The sequence below is a fragment of the Protomyctophum parallelum genome (genome assembly GCF_964188405.1).
Source record: "Protomyctophum parallelum genome assembly, chromosome: 23".
NCBI lineage: Eukaryota > Metazoa > Chordata > Actinopteri > Myctophiformes > Myctophidae > Protomyctophum > Protomyctophum parallelum.
The window spans coordinates 17,094,283-17,111,601 of NC_139715.1; the positions used below are offsets into that span (position 1 = coordinate 17,094,283).

At 45.1% G+C, this 17,319-nt stretch overlaps 1 protein-coding gene across 3 annotated transcripts in view; it reads left to right on the forward strand.

Annotated features, from left to right (window-relative positions):
• The window catches only part of creb3l1 (cAMP responsive element binding protein 3-like 1), a 61,339-nt gene that overhangs the window by 35,035 nt on the left and 8,985 nt on the right, over positions 1 to 17,319 (forward strand). For 2 of the 3 annotated variants that reach the window (XM_083759040.1, XM_083759042.1), the window contains 5 exons: positions 1,229 to 1,310; positions 2,521 to 2,750; positions 3,195 to 3,341; positions 5,942 to 6,000; positions 11,094 to 11,162. In XM_083759040.1, the coding sequence (XP_083615166.1) occupies positions 1,229 to 1,310; positions 2,521 to 2,750; positions 3,195 to 3,341; positions 5,942 to 6,000; positions 11,094 to 11,162 (587 nt within the window). The remainder of the gene's footprint in view (positions 1 to 1,228; positions 1,311 to 2,520; positions 2,751 to 3,194; positions 3,342 to 5,941; positions 6,001 to 11,093; positions 11,163 to 17,319) is intronic. The other variant, XM_083759041.1, reaches the window with a different exon arrangement.

Sequence of the window (17,319 nt, forward strand, 5' to 3'; positions counted from 1 at the left end):
CATTTTGCTATGGAATCTCCCAAGCCCACAACATGGCTACCGGTATTTCCGCAACTTTTGCAAAACGACCATTCAGCAACTATAGCAGCTCTAACAGCAAAAGGTTATAGGGTTAGAATCTGGGAGTGGATGAAGTTGAAGTACATCACCCTGCTAATCAATCCATTCTAATGCCTACCACTGTGTAGTAGGTGAGGTGATGACTACAGCTAACCAGAGTTCTTATCCTGCTCGGATGAATAAACACATAAACGTCATAGGCTAATGGGAAATGGCTCATTCCAATGACTGTAGTACCACCGAGCATAGTCCAAAAAGGCGGTTGTTGACCCTAGCTGGCTCGAATGGGCCGACTCAGCATTTCTGAGACAGAATTGCAGTACGGCCCTTCCAGCAGACTGACAACAGCTGCATGCACGAGGAGCTCCGTGAGTTTCCTTCATGGCCTGCGCTTTGAACTGACCATGAAAACCTGAGTAAACTGACAATGGACATAAACCGACGTACAAACCCAAAGAGTCCACAGTGCACCAGCCAGGCTCTCCAGCCTCGCTGCTCAGCCTTAAGTGCTAGTTTCTAAAGTCTATCTCAGCTCCACACATTGTCAGCCGTGTCTTCCAAAGGAGCAATCAACTCGGGCCAAATGAATCACCCCATGAGTATTCAACCACAATAGTCAGAATGATTGTCTTTGCTCTGGCAAGAGCTGTAAGTTGGTCTTTGTCTGCCCACATCTACAAAACCATAGATTCCTCAAGCTGTCATAACTTGTTCTTGCCATAGTAATTCTTTCCTAGCTTAGCTCACGGTCATATCTTCTAGCCTATTCATGAATTCAGATTTTGCAGAATGTGCGTTTCTTAGTTTTCCAGCTTCCCAGTGCATTCTCGCCCATTCTCTTACTAGCATTCTTCTTGCCTGTGTTTTTCAATCAAGCAGCAATGCACAAAACACAGTGCTATAGCACTGGCGTGCCGTGGTCGTAGTTGCAGCACAGTGAGCACACCAGTACCAATATCGCAGAACCTCCAGTGTATCACTATACCGTTTCATTGTCAATGTTTACGATTGGTATATGCCAAGACAAGGATGACACAAGCTATTCTAAATGTTTATTCCGCAAAGAAGATGGTTCCCTCCATTCCTTTCTCTTATCTAGCACATCCACATTTATTGTGTTTCTTATTTCACTAACGTTGTGTACTGCACGTTTGTGTTGTTTGTCTAGGAGTGTAACCATGAAGATATGAAGCCGGTAGCCATCAAAGACGAGCCCCGAGAGCTGGGACAGTACCTTAGCCTGCCTAATGGTACTAAAACACGCTCATACACACGCATACACACCCGCACACATATCACTTCCCATCAGCAAATGCACACACCAAATACACATGTACGGTACATCAAGCACGCATGCAGCCACTTGCAATGCACGCAAACATGCATAAATATTTTTATTCACAAGCACAATCATACACACGCACGCACGCACTGAGACACTACACCATTTCAGCAATTCATTTGTGTGTGTGTGTGTGTGCGTGTGCGTGTGTGTGTGTGAGAGAGAGAAAGTGAGTGACGAGTGTGTTACTGTCAGTCGGTCAGAGATTCTAAAATGCTCCACTTGCGTCACTGTGACTCACTCTTGTTAGTCGTCACACGCGGTTATACGCAGACATCATACACACACACACACACGCACCGATGCAGGACAGATTGTTAGATTATCGTGTCTCTCCTGGCTTTTGTAACGGGGCGGAACGCCTCTGCGTCTGTTCCTGAGCTGCGTCAGAAGCCATGTGTGATTTATCTATGTTGTCACTCCGGTGTAAACATATTGATCTATGGCTAAATCGAAACAAGCCAGGGCTGCAACTATCTATTCTTTTCTCAGTGATTGTTATCTATCGATTACTTTTTTTGATTCATCGAACGAAACAAAAACAAATTGAGTAGGCGCTGCCGCGCTAGCCCTTCCAATGCATGGCTTTCCGAAACGACGTCATGTGGCAGCCTTTTATGGGTTTTTTTAGAGCGTAATAACAAAGTCTATGAGGCAGCCAATTTCATATATTTTTGGGGGTCCTTGACATGATAATGTTTGAGAACGACTGACATAGAAACATGGGGTTTTGTTATGGACAATGCAGAGTAATGAAAGCTGTGTAGTTTACCTTTCTGGGGTTGGGGGGTGGGGAGGGTCCTTTTTTCCCAGTTTTGTTTTTCTGTTTGCTTCTTTTTTGTTTTCTTTTTTGAGTTTGTCTTGTCTGAAAATCATGAAAATCATGATTCTGTAATTCCGTGTTTTGAATGATGATGTTTGCATTATCATTAAATAGTAATAGTAATAATATCTAAAATAAAAAATAAAATAAAAATAAGGGATTTTTAGAATCGTCCTCGGGTCTAAATGGCTTAACCTGTAAAACTGTGACGTGATAATGAAGCCGATTCCGATCAAATCCATGAGTTTTCAATTGACCGTTGGACCCCCCTCCCCTCTATAAAACCACCTTCCAGACGACGGCCTCCAGCTGCCCCCCACGCCGCCCAGCAGCAGCCACGGCAGCGACAGTGACGGCTCTCTGCCGCCGTCCTCGCCCCACCTCCTCCACACCCCCACCTCGCCCCACCTCCTGCTGCCCCCCTCCTCCCCCCAGCAGCAGCAGCATCAGAGGGCGGGGGGGCGCGCCTCCTCCGCCTCCTCCTCCGCCGCCATCTCCTCCTCGCCGCTCCTCACGGCGCCACACGTGAGTGGCTCCTCTCCTCTCCTCTCCTCTCCTCTCCTCTCCTCTCCTCTCCTCTCCTCTCCTCTCCTCTCCTCTCCTCTCCTCTCCTCTCCTCTCCTCTCCTCTCCTCTCCTCTCCTCTCCTCTCCTCTCCCCTTTTTGACAGCTTTCACCCACCTTCGTAATAGAAAATTGCACATGGCAGAAATAACTGACATACGTACATGTAGGCTATTTCAAAATGTTATCTGAGCTGTTTAAGCTTTTTTTTGCTGTTTCTGCTATTATTATTTTTAAGTTTGTGAATGTATGAGCATTTTTCAACATAGAAATGATTATGACGATTATGCAAAACAAAATGCAATCATCACACGATTGTGACAGACCTACTCCTCAACTCTCCTGTTCTCCGCTGTCCTCTCCTAACAAATGCGACTACATTTGAACATCAATCCTCCCTGTGCAGAAGCTGCAGGGCTCAGGACCACTGCTGTTGACGGAGGAGGAGAAGAGAACGCTGGTGGCGGAGGGATACCCGGTGCCCAACAAACTGCCTCTCACCAAGAGCGAAGAGAAGGCCCTGAAGAGGGTCCGGCGGAAGATCAAAAACAAGGTGCGCAAAACAGGGGTTCTCAACCAGTGGTCCTTGAGGGGGGGTCCAGGTGGTCCCCATGCTAAATGATGGGCGAGTTGGTAACCAAATGGACCCTTGTAGATCTAGAAAATGTTACGCTCTCAAGAGTTAAATTATTGTTAAACACCTGCATTACTTAATGTACAAGAAGTCTACACAAAGAAAAAAAAGAAAACTCTCTCCTTACTGGCGCACTTAATGTAAGCCTCTCCAATTGATCCAAAATGCTGCAGCTCGCCTGGTCAGCCAAAATTCTGTCTCCCCCCCTTCTCCGCTCCCTCCATTGGCTCCCAGTCACCGCCCGCACAGAGTACAAAACTCTGATGCAACGAAAGGTTTGGCACCCCCATATCTTGCAAGTCTGATCGGACCCTATAACCCGTCCCGCACATTTAGATCAGCCGATGCAGGGAGCATGGAAGTACAACGCTCCACACGTCCCAAACTCTTCTCCCTTCTGGCTCCAAAACTATGGAATGCACTTCCCACAGCAATCAGAACTGCAGACTCACTCCCAATCTTCCGCCGTAGTCTGAAAACTCACTCTATCTTAGCCCATAGCACTTGCCCTAGTACTTTCCCTAGCCTCGACGACCTTACAGGCATATGCATATAGGCTCAACTTATGTAACTTAATAGCATTTTATGTAGACATAGGCATAGCACTCTAGTGTAAGTAAGTAAGTAAATTTTATTTATAGAGCACCTTTCGAAACAATGTTACAAAGTGCTGTACAACAAGGTAAAACAATCATGTTAAAACAAGGGCATGAAACAAAAGCATAGTGTATAAGCATAGTTTCATTTTACACTGTTAGGTTCTTAGCTTACAGACTTTTGTTCTTGCTTACTGTAATGTCGCTCTGGATTAAGAGTGTCTGCCAAATGCCTAAATTGTAAATTGTAGAAGAAATTATATTTTGATCAACGTTTGATAGTCATCAGTCCTATGGTACCACATCAATACAGCATGGAATTAGCAAAATATAGTTTTGGGTCTGAGATGCTAACTCTCATCAAATGGTGGTCCGTGGCTCAAACGTTGAATAAATAATGGCCGTTGACATGGAAAAAGTTGGAAACCACTGGCGTGGACAAAGACAGGGATGGAAAAGTCTTGACGGATAAGAGGGGAAATAGCAATGCACTTTAACCCATTTGGGTGGGAATCCCTTTTGGTGTTTTAAGCATTGTTATGCTTTAGCTGTGGAAAAATAGCACATCTACAAGCTCATAGCACGGCACAGAGTGCCACTCTACGAGCTTGTAGGTCGGCTATTTTAGAAAAATTGTGAAATTGTGGCGCAAATCTTTAAATAAATATGATTTTACAGTGAACATTTTTAACTCGAATCTTTCTTTCTGGGGGGGTCCCTGGAACAACATATCTTCAGATGGGGGTTGGCGGCCAATTACATATATATTTGGGGGTCCTTGACATGACAAATGTTTGAGAACGACTGACATAGAAACATGAATAAAAGAAAACTCCTTGAACCTTGATGAGGTTTTTCAGAAGGCATTTAGAAGACATTTGTAGAATCGTTCCCAGGTCTAAATGGGTTTAATGTGCCGTCAGAAATACGCTGGAGGATAAGCTGATGAGATGCAGGGATTCTGGTTTGAGGCGGTAAAGGTGCGCGCCGCGCGGTAATTCAGACGTCACACTCCTGTCCCACTCTGCCGGGCTGTGCTTTTTTACACAGACATTGATTCGGCTCTGTAACGACCTCCACTGCCGGCTCAAAGGCGGCACAACAATGGCCCCCATTCTGTCACTGTCCATAGCTTTTATGCAGTGCAGTCGAGGTTGTGTAAAAGGGGCTTAATATGACTCACTGTGTACTAGACATCACTGATGGACCGTTTTCCGAAGCGTAATGTGGCTTCTTTGGAAGGAAGCCATTGGATTCCGTTCATTTCAGTATGGTATGAAAAACAATATTGCTTGATATTCTGCATAGGTAATCCAACACGGTAAAATGTATTGGGCCTCTATTCTTACTTTTTTGGTCAAAGTTACATTGTCATTGCATTTCAATGCATGATAAAGCATTTTAAAGCACAGGTTTCTTCAACATTGAGTTTGGTAATAGGAAAGTGGTCTCTGTCTATGTATTATATGGCCGACCTGTGAATAGAATAGCCAATGTATACCGAAGATAAAATAGTCCTTTTAACCCATTTTGACCTGAGATCAGATTCTAATAATGTCTTCTACATCCCGACAGTTTTCTGAAAAAGCTATGTTTCTATGTCAGTGGTTCTTCAAAGAAATTAAATAGCATACCTACAAGCTCCTATGAGCTTGTAGATCTGCTATTTTTCAATAGCTAAAGCATAACATGATGCTAACACCAAAATGGCTTAAAGAGCTCTACTTAAAGATGCAAACATGGAATAGAACAACATTTTAAAATTGTATGAGTTCTAATATGATTCTGCAGTATACCGGTATATTATACAAGCTAATGGATGGGTGCAAGGTTTACTGGTGTTCGCGGCTATAGGGTTAGGGTTAGCCTTCACCAGGGTGACTGTTGAGATGTTGTTTTCAACGTGTCTCTGTCTTTCTCTAGATCTCAGCTCAGGAGAGTCGGCGGAAGAAGAAGGAGTACGTGGAATGTCTGGAGAAAAAGTAAGAGTTAGACAGAAATTAGTCTTCATTTCTCTTAAAGTCCGTCTGTCCTCGCCTCCTAACCCTACTTCCTGTTTCATCCTTCACATTCAATTACTCTCTCTCTCTCTCTCTCTCTCTCTCTCTCTTCTCTCTTTCTCTCTCTCTGTCTTTCCCTGCTAAACCCGCTATTGGTTTTATATGTGACCGAATACAGTGGTTTCAAATTCAGACACAAGGGGGCCAAGGTCATTTTTCTTTATTTTTTTTACATTATGAATCTACAGATTGTAAGCTTTCATATGATGTATTTTTTGTTATAGTTATTCTATTTATAGTGACTCATAGCAATAGACTATGTGACAACCAGGTATAGTCTGGTGACCACCGGAGAGACGGGTGACAGCCGGAATGTAGACGGCACCCGGGTGAGTATGGGTTACGCCCCAGCCTGTGTCCTCCGTGAGGAGGAAGCCCCAAAAACCCTCTGTGAGGTCTTTAGGAGGGCCATTATAATCCACCACTAGTCCTGAATTAAGTGCCTGGTGCTGGGAGTCTGGTGCAACGCACAGGTCTTGGGCCTGGTGAGACGTAGGAGGGGCCCGGACAGGAGTCAACCCACAGAGCCTAGTCCTTCCGCTCGCCAGATCTGGTTCTCCCAGTCCTGACAGAGTAGTTCCGGAGCAACGGATTGTGTGGCCTTGCTCATTCCCTGATGGACTGATCGAGGGTAGCTACTGGGACGTAAGTCGGGACTTGATCACCCCGGCTTCGTCACCTGAGTGAGGGGTATGAGACCCGAAACCCCGATGACCTTGGGATACATCACTGAGGATACTTCCCAGGTGCATCCATGCGATGTTTTTTAGTTATATTGTTCATTGAAATTGGAAAATATTTGAAGAAGATATGACTCTTTGAAACTTGTTAAATAAAAGTAGAGATTTCAAAGTTTTCTGAGCTGAGAGGAATGGGTGTGACAATAGCTACTTGTCTCCACCCCAAATTGCTCGCATAAACACTCCCCCACCCCTAACCACTCCCCCACATAATTGAGTGAGAAATGTCTTGCATAGTTGCATTAAACTCTTTCTCTTTTTATTATTTTACTTGTTTCTTTTTTCCACTGGCAGGATTTGATCCTGGGTGAAAAATAACCCTGGAAGACTACAGACATTTATTTAACCAGGATTCTGTTCCCATAGGTAAAACATTACCTCGGAACACCACCTTTTATTAGAACAGGATTTCAAATTATTGGTGAAAGATAACACTGGAAGTATTTTATTAAACTAGGATTTGATCCTAGAGTGTGGAAACTGACTCTCAATTTTACTCACTTCACACATCTACAAATGTACTCAAGTTCTCAAGTAGCAGTAAGTTAGTAACAGAGTGATTGACATTATCTTATTGTGAAAACTGTGTCAAAGTGAAAACTGTGTCAAAGTCTAGTAGTAGCTATAGCCGCTCCTCTGCAGTAGCACACAAACTTGTACACAGACTTAGAATTAGATAGCAGTATGTACTGCTATCTGGATGCAGTTGCATCTATTAAATGACTCAGCTTCTCCAGTTGAGGGGAACATCATGTGTCAGTTTAGTTGCATGATGTGTAATATTCGTGCAACAGTTCTGGCAACTGTGTTTCTTTTTACAAACAAGTTTATTATATGTTTCTATAGGCTAGCACTTTTCTTAAAACACGTTTAGAAAGTGCTTTTGGGTCCAAACTGAAAGGAATTGCCTAACAAAAGTGGACCCTAATGGACCCATTTGATACTTAAAGTATTTAAAAATGCTTTGTGACTTCTAATTAGCTGTGAGAGTAAAAAAAGAAAGTAAAAAGACCACAGAGGATTTGGATTGTGTATTTTTGGCTCGGGCGTTTCCTTCCTCCAGCGCTGCTTTGTACCTACTGACCCCAGAACCAGGTCCACTTCCAACCATGACCTTTTATGAATTGTTCTGCAACAACTTGTACTACTTTCCAGACCTCCTTCCAGCTCTCTGTTTCCATCTCTCCACTTCACCCCCCCTCTCTCTCTCTGTGCGCTCATACCTTCTCTCCACTTTTTCTCACTCTTGTCTCCTTTAGCCTCGTCCTCTTCGCTCTCACCTCTCTTCCCCTCTTCATTCCTCTCTCTCTCTCTCTCTCTCTCTCTCTCTCTCTCTCTCTCTCTCTCTCGGCATCCCTCTTCCACTCTGTCCTTCATTCCCCCAGCATGGTGGTGGCTAACCTCCAACAACCTGCACAACACATGCTCCATCAGGCCCAACCAACTGGACCCCTATAGAGCTAGTAGAGAGAGAGGGAGAGAGGGAGAGAGAGGGAGAGAGGGAGAGAGGGAGAGAGGGAGAGAGGGAGAGAGGGAGAGAGAGCAGGGCTGCAACTATTCCGTTGCTGTCGGGCAGAACCCTCTTATCTCTTATTTTTTTATTTTTCTTGTTTTGTTAATTAACGCCCGCTACTTGATCATACTACAGCATCCCACAAAAGCATCAAACGTAGCAGAAACATTTTGAGCTTGTCGATCTGCTAATTTTGCTGTTGAATATGAATTATGTAAAGTAACAATTCTGGACATATGAGGTTTCCACCCCGCCCGAGGATTGTTCTTTCGGTTAGGATCAATTGAAGTGTTTTTTAGTTTCTACAGATACTTAATTGTTGCGAGTTAACTATGAAACCTTGCGTTTTGGACACCCAACCCACAATCCCCGTCACTCTGTGACGTCACCTAACTCAGATCCCTTTCGCTCACCTCAGGCAAGCCCCCAGGTTATCGTGATGTCATCGTGACATCACGTGACATCAGCCCCCCTGGTCAGATCCCCTGGTCACCCCAGGCACCTGGGCTTGCCTGGGGTGACCAGGTCATCATGACATCACGTGACATCAGCCCGCATATATGGTGCCCAGGTCATTGTGATTTATTGGTCAAAGTTCATCCCATGCCAAAGCGACCGCACTCGCCCAGCAGGCTGACGTCACACGCCCATCTGCCCCAGCAGTACGACCTCCACAGTACACTCTCACGGAGGAGACGAGCGGCGCCGTTGTCTGGCCAGAACTAGAGTTTAAACTAGAGTTCTCAACAGGCCCGAAAATTAAGACCCAGCACTACCTGGGCCCTCATCAAACCCTGTACATTCAATACACTGCACCCTGCTGCCACCCTTAGATCTCCAATAATCCATCAAATCGAATTGTTCAAAAACAACAGTTCTGCAAGCTCACAACACGCCGCGCTGTGCTGCGTCGAGAGCTTGTAGATCAGCTATTTTCAGTGAGCGACAACCCACGCATATCAAAGTATTACTCTGGCTTCATAATACGCCTTTTGCCAAACAGAACACTTTGAATTGAACAAGGACATACAAGCAGAGAGAGAGAGGAGAGAGAAGCCATGTATGGAAAAATATATACTTCCCCTCCACCTCTCTTTCTTTATTCCGACCTCTGCTTTGTTTTCTACCTGCATTCTGATTTATCAGGACGGGAGATGAGCACAGGATTAGGCCTCGCTATAGCCGATCCCCGAGCCGGGAGGCACGGCGGGGGGGTGGGGCGACAAAAGCACAGAGCAGCTTGAGTGTACAAACACTAGCCTATTGAGACCTGAGGACCATTCTACAAACGCCTTCTAAATCCTGACAGTTTTCTGAAAAAGCCCATGTTTCTATGTCGGTGGTCCTCAAACATTTTCATGTCAAGGACCCCCAGAAATATATGTATTTGGCCGCCGACCCCCATCTGACCCCCAGCTGTTCCCTGGTCAGAGTGCATCGAGTGCCGCGCTATGAGCTTGTAGATCTGTTATTTTTCAATAGCTTAAAACACCAAAAGGGGTTCCCGCCCAAAATGGGCTAGAGGAGAGATTAGGAGGATTACGAGTTTGGTGGCAGAGGCACAGAGTGGCAGGGTGACCCGATTGATAATAGAAGCCGCTTGGATTACTCCCGAGACTTTGTCCCCTCTCCCCCCCCCCCCTCCCCACCCGCTCACTATGTCCGTCCAAAGGCGTCCATTACACTCTTTCAGTCCAAATCTCGCTCCTTCATGTCCCTGTCTGGTGTCTTTTGTTCTCCTTTTGCTTTCTCTGTGTTCCCACTCGTCCTCCGTCTCTATATCCGTCCCTCCCTGTGGAGGACATCACACTCAAGTCTAGATGAGCTATTGATTCCTTATTGTCTTTTAAAGAGTACCGAGGGGGGATTTGATCACGTACGGTTTCCGCCGCTGTCAAGTAAACTGTTATCGTCAAAACATGGTTACCTATAATACCACATCGAGATTCAGTACTTTAACCATGACGCCGGCTCTTTTTGACGAATGTTCGGCCCCCGGAATAGTCCGGGGGGGGGGGGGGGGCGGGGGCCGAACATTCGTCAAAAAGAGCAGATCTAAAAGCTCTAGCTCCTACACGGAACTTAAGGCTATTTTCGATTTGGATGTCGATGGAAAAACGGGAGGCGACGTAGGCTAGTAGACCCCTTGGAGACTCTGGTCAACGACGTATAAAGGTTTAAAGTGGTTAAAGGATACAGAAGGGTGTTTCCACTAGGGATGTCCCCATCAAAAAGAATTGCTCCAGATCTAATTCTGATCATTTGATTATTTGCCGGTACCGTTTTTTCCCCCGATCTAATATTTATATATTTATATTATATAAAAATATATATTATATTTTTATCTATTGTGATAGGGCACTTATGCCATATCACAATAGTACAATATCCCAAATCACAGACAATATCCAGTCTAATATCATGATATGGATATAATATTGATACTAGGAATGTTTTTTTGCTCCCGATACGATTCCATCCGATCCAATTTGAAAATGACGTGTCCGATGTCCGATCACGTGATCGGACATCGGGACATCTAGTTTCCGCCGTCAAAATGTCAAAATGTGGTTACCAGTACATAAAGATACATGTGAACCGTCACTGTCAAAATGTGGTTACCAGTACATACAGATACATGTGAACCGTCCGTCATCATGACGGGATCGGCGGGGGGAACATACGATGTACAGAAAAGCGTGGCAAGTCCTAATCGCAAGGTCTGTGTGTGTGTGTGTGTGTGTGTGTGTGTTGTGTTTCAGGGTAGAGAGCTACACGTCAGAAAACAATGACCTGTGGAAGAAAGTAGAAACATTGGAGACGGCAAACAGGTGAGATGGCACACAAGCAGGCACACACACATGCACGCGCACACACACACGCGTGCGCACACACACCCACACACACACCCACACACACACACACACACACACACACACACACACATCGTCACAACAGTCGACATGGAGGTCTACAAATAATTCTGTGTGATCACAATGTTGACGTCTCCAGCCGACTACCTGTGGCTCTCGTTAAATTGCACGCAATAAACAATCACTCGTTTGTACATTTTTAAGCTAAAGGATTTCCTCCAGTCCAGATATGATGCCCTTTTTTTAGACAGAAAAAACCCTTTCTCCAGACAGGACCAGAGACCTGACTCTGCTCCTATATCTGAGAAGCTCGCAGATCGGCAAAGAGATTTGGTTTGTGTAAAAAAAAAAAAAGGAAAAGAGGGCCTAGCATAGACCCCTGGGGGACTCCGTGCCAATTAAGTATAGGGTTTAAGTGGTTATATAGGATGAATCACCCTGGTAACACAGTAATCTCCTCCTACAAGACTCGAGTGCTTCAAGCCATGCTTGTCGTCGTTCCAATTAGTCGTTTAAAGTGGAATAATTGTGCTCCTGCATGGTGACATTTCTGGGAAGACAAATTAAGTCTTTTTCATTAGCGCTCACCACAAATCAGTGGTGTATGTAATCTAGTTATTTTTGCCTTAGAGAGTACACTGTGAAAGGCTGAAAGGCTACTGACTTTTCAACACAATGTTCATGCTTCTCCCCCAGCCCGTCCTCTTCCGTGTATAGCTGGGAATGGTTAGCAGACTTTTTTATTTTTTTAAGGATTTGTTTTTTGGCTTTTTGCCTTTATTGATAGTTACAACTTACAAGTGAAGATAGACAGGAAAGAGAGAAGGGAAGAGACACTCAGCAAAGGTCGTCATGAACGGGGTTGTCATGCGCCTGGACCACTAGGCCAGCGGGCGCCCCAGGTTAGCAGACTTAACACGTTTTGTTTTTGAGTGGTGCGACCACTCCAAGGAACAGAGCAATGTCCGTGTTCACCTATGCCTGTGTTCACCTATGTGTGTCTGTGTTGGTTAATGAGCACCAGTATATGACTATGAGTACCAGTAGGGGTGCTGTTGTGCCAGAAACAGAGAGAGGGATAGTGCTGCACTGTTGCCTGCTAATAATAATAATAATAATAATAAAACTTTATTTGTATAGCACCTTTCATGACATGAAATGCAGCTCAAAGTGCTTTACAGAACAATGGAGAATAAAAGAAAAGCAAAGCAACGACATTAAAAAACAAGCAGTAATGCAATACAGTGAGGACATGAATAACAAAAAATAAAAAATAAAAGATCAATTAAAAGCAATGTTGTAGAAGTGGGTCTTGAGCTGAGCTTTAAAAATGTCTACAGAGGCTGCCTGACGAAGGTACAGTGGGAGCTTGTTCCATGCCGACGGCCCGTAGAAGCAAAAAGCTGCTTCCCCGTATTTTTTTGTTGCCATTTGTTTAGGCAAAGCGAGCAGGCCAGCAGTGGAAGACCTTAGGGGGCGGTTTGGGACATATTTAGGCAGGCAGTCATGTAGGTAGGAAGGTGCGAGACCATTGAGAGCTTTATAGACAAGTAAAATAATTTTAAAATCAATCCTAAAAACAACCGGAAGCCAGTGCAGTAATGCCAAAACTGGAGTAATATGTTCTCTCATCTTAGTTCTAGTTAAAACTCTGGCTGCTGCATTTTGGACAAGTTGTAATCTGTCAGTTGTTTTCTTAGGCAGTCCTGAAAAAAGTGCATTGCAGTAATCAAGCCGAGAAAAAACAAAGGCGTGGATTAGAGTTTTTGCATCGTCCAAGGACAAAAAGGCTCTGATTCGTGCAATATTTCTAAGGTGAAAAAAGGCAATCTTGGTAACATGATTAATGTGTGAATTAAAATTAAATTCAGAATCAATAATAACCCCCAGGTTCTTTACTGTACTGTTACTTTCTACAGTCAGGTTGCCAATTCTGCTTATTATTGATTCTTTCTGCTCACTAGAACCGATTATGAGAACTTCTGTCTTATCCTCATTTAGCTTGAGAAAGTTCTCACTCATCCAACATTTGATGCTAGACAGACCGGTCAACAGCGGGTCTAAAGCACAGGGATCATCTGGAGCCACAGAGAGATATAGTTGGGTATCATCAGCATAGAAATGAAAATTGACTCCGTGATTGGTAATGAGTTCGCCCAATGGCAGTATGTACAAGGAGAAAAGCAGAGGGCCAAGAATCGAGCCCTGTGGAATACCAGAACTGATGTCGTGTTTGTCTGAGTCAAACTCGGCTAGATTGACAAAGTAACTTCTGTTTGATAGGTAGGAGGAAAACCAGGACAGGGCCGTACCAGACAGGCCTATCCAGTGCTCCAGACGCTGTATTAAAATTGAATGATCAATCGTGTCAAATGCAGCCGTTAGATCTAGAAGTAAGAGAACGGATACTGTTTCTTGTCAGCAGACACCCTAAGATCATTCATTACTTTTACAAGTGCTGTTTCTGTGCTGTGACCTTTCCTAAAGCCAGATTGGAATTTGTTGTGGACAGAGAGAGCCATTTGAGAGAGCCATTTGTTGTGGACAGAGAGAGAGAGAGAGAGAGAGGTGGGGGGGAGTTGCACCACTCAGTTCACACAGGTGTGATTTTCTTCTTCGCACAGAGCATACTACAGTACGTATGCTTGCGTGCAGAATAAATCGACTGTTTTTTTTCCCGGTGAAATATCATCACACGTGTCGCGCATCTTGTTGCATCCACGCGCCACACTCTGTAGCGCCTCCAGTGATGTTGAAATGTTGGCTGCTGCTGCTTTTGCAGTTTTACTGTCAAACTGAAACACATTTCTTCAGTCAGTCAAAGTCAAACTTTATGGCCAAGTATTTCAACCACATTAAGCACAGCGTCCCCTATTCTGGGGGGATTCTTTTAGTTTCTGGCGAGAATAGACGTTCGAGAACGAGTCGAACTTTTTCATGTGAAGGACCCCCAAATTGTGTAATGTATTTGGCCGGCAGGCGGACACGGCATCTGAAAAGGTTCTGTGCCAGGTGATTCATGTTATAAGCATCATGTCATACTTTAGCTGTTGGGGGGGGGGGCGGGCTGGCTGGCTGGAACAACATATTTTCAGATGGGGGTCGGCGGCCAGTTACATATAATGTCCTTGACTGGCTTGACATGAAATTGTTTGAAAATCTCTGATATAGAAACATAGGGTTTTTCAGAAAACTGTCATGATTGATTTAGAAGACATTTTGTAGAATCTGGTCTCAGTCCAAAATGGGTAAACTATTGTACTTTCGCTGGGGACCCCCAGGAATCCCCCCCCCCCTCGCCAAGGACCCCTGGGGGTCTCCGGAACACCACTCTATTCCCTATTCTGGGGGAGAAAAAAATACATCGGTGAAAAATCAAGATAGACAATCTAGAGAAGCTCACAATGCGAGAGATCTTCTATTTTTGACAAAAAATATTTAGTTACAGGGTGAAAGTAGTTGATTGCGGTTGATCCTCACATAATCACAGCAAAACAAATCGCAGCGAAAGAAAAAAGATTCACGGAAGAACTATGAAAAGAATCAAAAGATTAAATGACATGGAAAAAGAAATTGCTTCTACTTTGTGCGGTAAAGCTTGCTGCACTCTTTTCCCAAGGATGGCGTGGGTTCGCATCGAAGCGTAGCCCGTTTATCATTCTTTTGCAGAGAGAGGGCCTTCCTCTTGGCACTGCCAGACGCAGAGAAGTGGGCGTGCTGCTGGAATCCGACACCTCTCTGTGTCAGCGTGCTGCCATCTATCAGCATAATGTGGTCCCCCGCGCTGAAACCAAACACTCATTTTATTTTCCACTCCCTGTTATTATAATAACGTCAAATTACTCTGTGATTAACCTGAGGTGGGGGCTCCCCATAGCAGCCACCGTGTGTGCGCGCGTGTGTGTGTGTGTGTGTGTGCGTGTGTGTGCGCACGGCTACGCGTGCGTGCGTGTGTTCACTTCTGTATGTGAACCAGCTTCAGTCTTTCATTAAAGCTGAACGTTTTACAGTAGCTTTCATCATGGCAGGGAGGGTCCCACACACACACACAAACGTGCGCGCACACACACACACACACACACACACACACACACACACACACACACACTCTCTCTCTCTCTCTCCACGGGGGTGTGTGATTTGATTGTAGCTGGTCTATATGAAACAGCAAATTAAACCACCCACGGAGGAACCATGAGGCAGCGAAAAACCAGGAACTGTGAGTCAGCCCCGGACGGACGGGCAGACAGACAGACACAGTCACACGTCTCAGGGGTAGAGCTGTAGTTTCCGTCTTTAAAAGAAAAGTGGGAGGTCTGCTGGGAGGAAAGACGAGTGGGCAATCCATTTGTTTTTCCTTTTACTGAGACACACGGCAGGAGGAAAGCCCAGAGGCACAGGGGAGGAAGCCACTGTGCCTACGGGTCACGGACAGCTCCACTCTGGAGACCATTGTAGAAGCATCCGGGTTTGGTTTCGGTTTGGTGCAATCTGGGAACCCATCGGCAAAACAAAAAAAAACAACACCCTCTGCTGTTTGTTTCTACTGGGAGGCAGGCCCCAGTAGAATGTGTATAACAGGATGTTGGCCCGTTTGGCCCCGGCCTCAGCCCTCCACTTCCTGTGGTGCACCTGTGTTTTCATTCCCCCTATCAACAGTGTATACACATTCTGAATGGCCTTGCTGACAGATTCGGTAGCGCGGCACAGAATCTGTTCTTGAGAGATTATGTTTGGTGTGGTGTAGCATGGTTTGGTGTGGTGTAGTCTGGTTTGGTTTGGCGTGGTTTGGGAAAGCAATTACATTTTATCATAATTTTCCAACGTGATCCTTAAAGGGACACTTCACCAATCAAAAATATATGTTAATGACGTTTAGAAGATTTAGAACACTTTCCTTTATGTGGTTTTAGATATTTTAGATTTCAGCAGTGTCCATGATGTCACAGACACTGAGCTCACTTAATTCCTGGACTACATGTTGTCTCAGTAAGTCTGCACCCCCGTATCCATCCACGAGGAGGAGCAGTGCACCAAAGCATTATGGGAATTGTAGTCCAGGAAGGAAGGAAGTGAGCCCAGTATCTGTGACATCATGGACACTGCTATAATCTAAAACATCTAAAACCATCTAAATCTTCTAAACGTCATTAACATGTCCCCTTTTAATGCATGGTGTGTAGCACCTTGCCAAGGCAAACCAACGGGCTGTGAGCTGTCGGCGCGTATGCTAGGCTCCCCGCTGTTAAGCCCTGCTTTACATTTCAGTTCACTGCGAGTGTCGCACACCAAAGAAAATTATAAAATCCATGAGCCTTTTTCGATCTGCTGTTTTTGGCCGTTGAGATGCGGGGATCACTCTCAGCCTTTTGGGGGCTTTTGAGAGGCTCCTGTCAGAAGCATTCCGCCCCCCCCCCCCCCCCCCCCTCCTCCTTCACTTCCCTCGTCTTTATTTACGACCAGTCTGTGATCCGCTGTGATGTGAAATGCACAGCGTTCGTTCATGGCTCTTCCGCGTGCTGCTGCTGCTAGGGGGGGGGGGGGGAGTCGTCTGCTAGAAAAGGAAACACTGGCAAATCATTACCGTCCGTCGGTTGAGCGAGACGGGGGTGCAAATGCAGCTGTGAGTAACACTGTTTGTAGACTACTACTGTGTGTGTGTGTGCACGCGCGCGCGTGTGTGTGTGGCTGATGTAATCTATATGTCATAATACAACTACTGTGGAATCACACACACTTTTCCATTTGTGCAGACTGACCCCCAAGCACCCCCCACATGCACGCACGCACACACACGCACGCACACACACACACACACACACACACACACACACACACACACACACACACATACATACACACACACACACACACACAGTGTGTTTCCCCAAGAATGCATAATTTCCATAGTAGCCTATCTATCAATCTGATTACTGATTATTCAGATTGTTATGGCCTCCCTTTGGTTCCAGTTCACCAAAACAATGAAGATATTCCATTGTCTCATTCCCCCACACCCTCTAACCATGAAATGACTAGATTACTTTAGGCTTTAGTTACAACTTCAAACCCACATGTTAGATGCAATGCTGCTTTATTCGTCCAAGGCAGTGAG